At 44.1% G+C, this 1,200-nt stretch overlaps 1 protein-coding gene across 1 annotated transcript in view; it reads left to right on the top strand.

Annotated features, from left to right (window-relative positions):
- The window catches only part of Lrrc23 (leucine rich repeat containing 23), a 28,370-nt gene that overhangs the window by 26,203 nt on the left and 967 nt on the right, over positions 1-1,200 (top strand). The window contains exon 7 of the mRNA XM_029478298.1: positions 1,159-1,200. This exon is cut by the window's right edge and continues 244 nt beyond it. Coding sequence (XP_029334158.1) covers positions 1,159-1,200 — 42 coding nt within the window. The remainder of the gene's footprint in view (positions 1-1,158) is intronic.

The following is a 1,200-nucleotide window of genomic DNA, read 5'->3' as shown; positions in this document are numbered from 1 at the left end:
AAACAAACAAACAAAAAAACAAGACAGGCAAGATGGAGCGCCACGTGGCCAGTTGGTTTTTGAGTCCCACTGTACCTGTGTTAGACTTAACCTATGATCTGACCCCAACCTCTTCCCAGTTCCATTCCTTCCTCTGCCGATCCCAGGAACTTCTTCCCCATTGAAGACTGTTTTTCTTTCAGATTTCAGCTGATTAAAAAAGGTAAGAAGGTGATTGCCCTGTTCTCCAACAAATTTTGTTGTAATTTTTGACCTTTTGGGTCTTTTAGGATCCAAACTAGCTTGGTGACCAGGCTCTGTGATGGGAGGAGACTGTCACCAGGCTCTAGGGGTCCTGATAAGGAAACTAGCCACAGGTGGTCATCTCTGTTATACTTGTTACCGTATTCTCTTCTGTTCAGTACTGTTGGACGTTTGCTTCTTCTCCATCCTCTTGTTTTTCCATCTGTAGTTTTATGTGTTGAGAGGATTTCATGAAGCTTAGACTGGCTTTGAACTTGCTATTTGCCGAGAGTGGCTGGTCCTGCCTTCACCTCTCAAGTGCTGGATTTCAGGAATGTGTCCCCGTGTCTGGTAATGCATACTCTGTTAAAAACCAATCCACAAACNAACTAGAAAGGGTAATTGTAGCTATAGTTGAAGTACACTAGTTTGCAGGGCAAAGCATCAGTTTGGACTTGGGGCTCTGTCCCATCCATTTTGTGCCCCTTAGGAACAAGTAGTTAAGTTTCCTGGAAAGGTTAGACTCACTCGTTCCTCATTGCCTGCCTCAGTATGGCCCAGGGGTGATGGACAAAGAGTAATCACCTTGTGTTCCTTAGAGAAAGTACATGTAAAAATGTCATTAACCCGTAATTTCAGCACTTGAGACCCTGTCTCAAAAACACAAAACAATAACAACCACAAAGATCTACTGACATTCACTTGGTTTGACAACTGTGCACTTGACTGGGTGAGGCTGAGATGGAAGATCCTGCATTTGTAGCTGGCATAAGGTGCATAGGGTGATTCTGTCTCAGATATGGGCAAGACCCCGAATGTGTGTACATGACATCAGGANAAAGTATAAAAAGGAAAACCATGACAATAGCATTTTTCACTCTTAAAATATCTTACAAGCTGGGGCTTGGTGGTGCACACTTTTCATCCTGCTCCCAGGAGGCAGAGGCAAGCAGATATCTGTGAGTTCAAGCCCAGCCT

Source organism: Mus caroli, chromosome 6 (genome assembly GCF_900094665.2).
Source record: "Mus caroli chromosome 6, CAROLI_EIJ_v1.1, whole genome shotgun sequence".
Classification (NCBI taxonomy): domain Eukaryota; kingdom Metazoa; phylum Chordata; class Mammalia; order Rodentia; family Muridae; genus Mus; species Mus caroli.
Note: the sequence above shows the minus strand (reverse complement) of the source record. Positions and strands in the feature narration are given on the sequence as shown.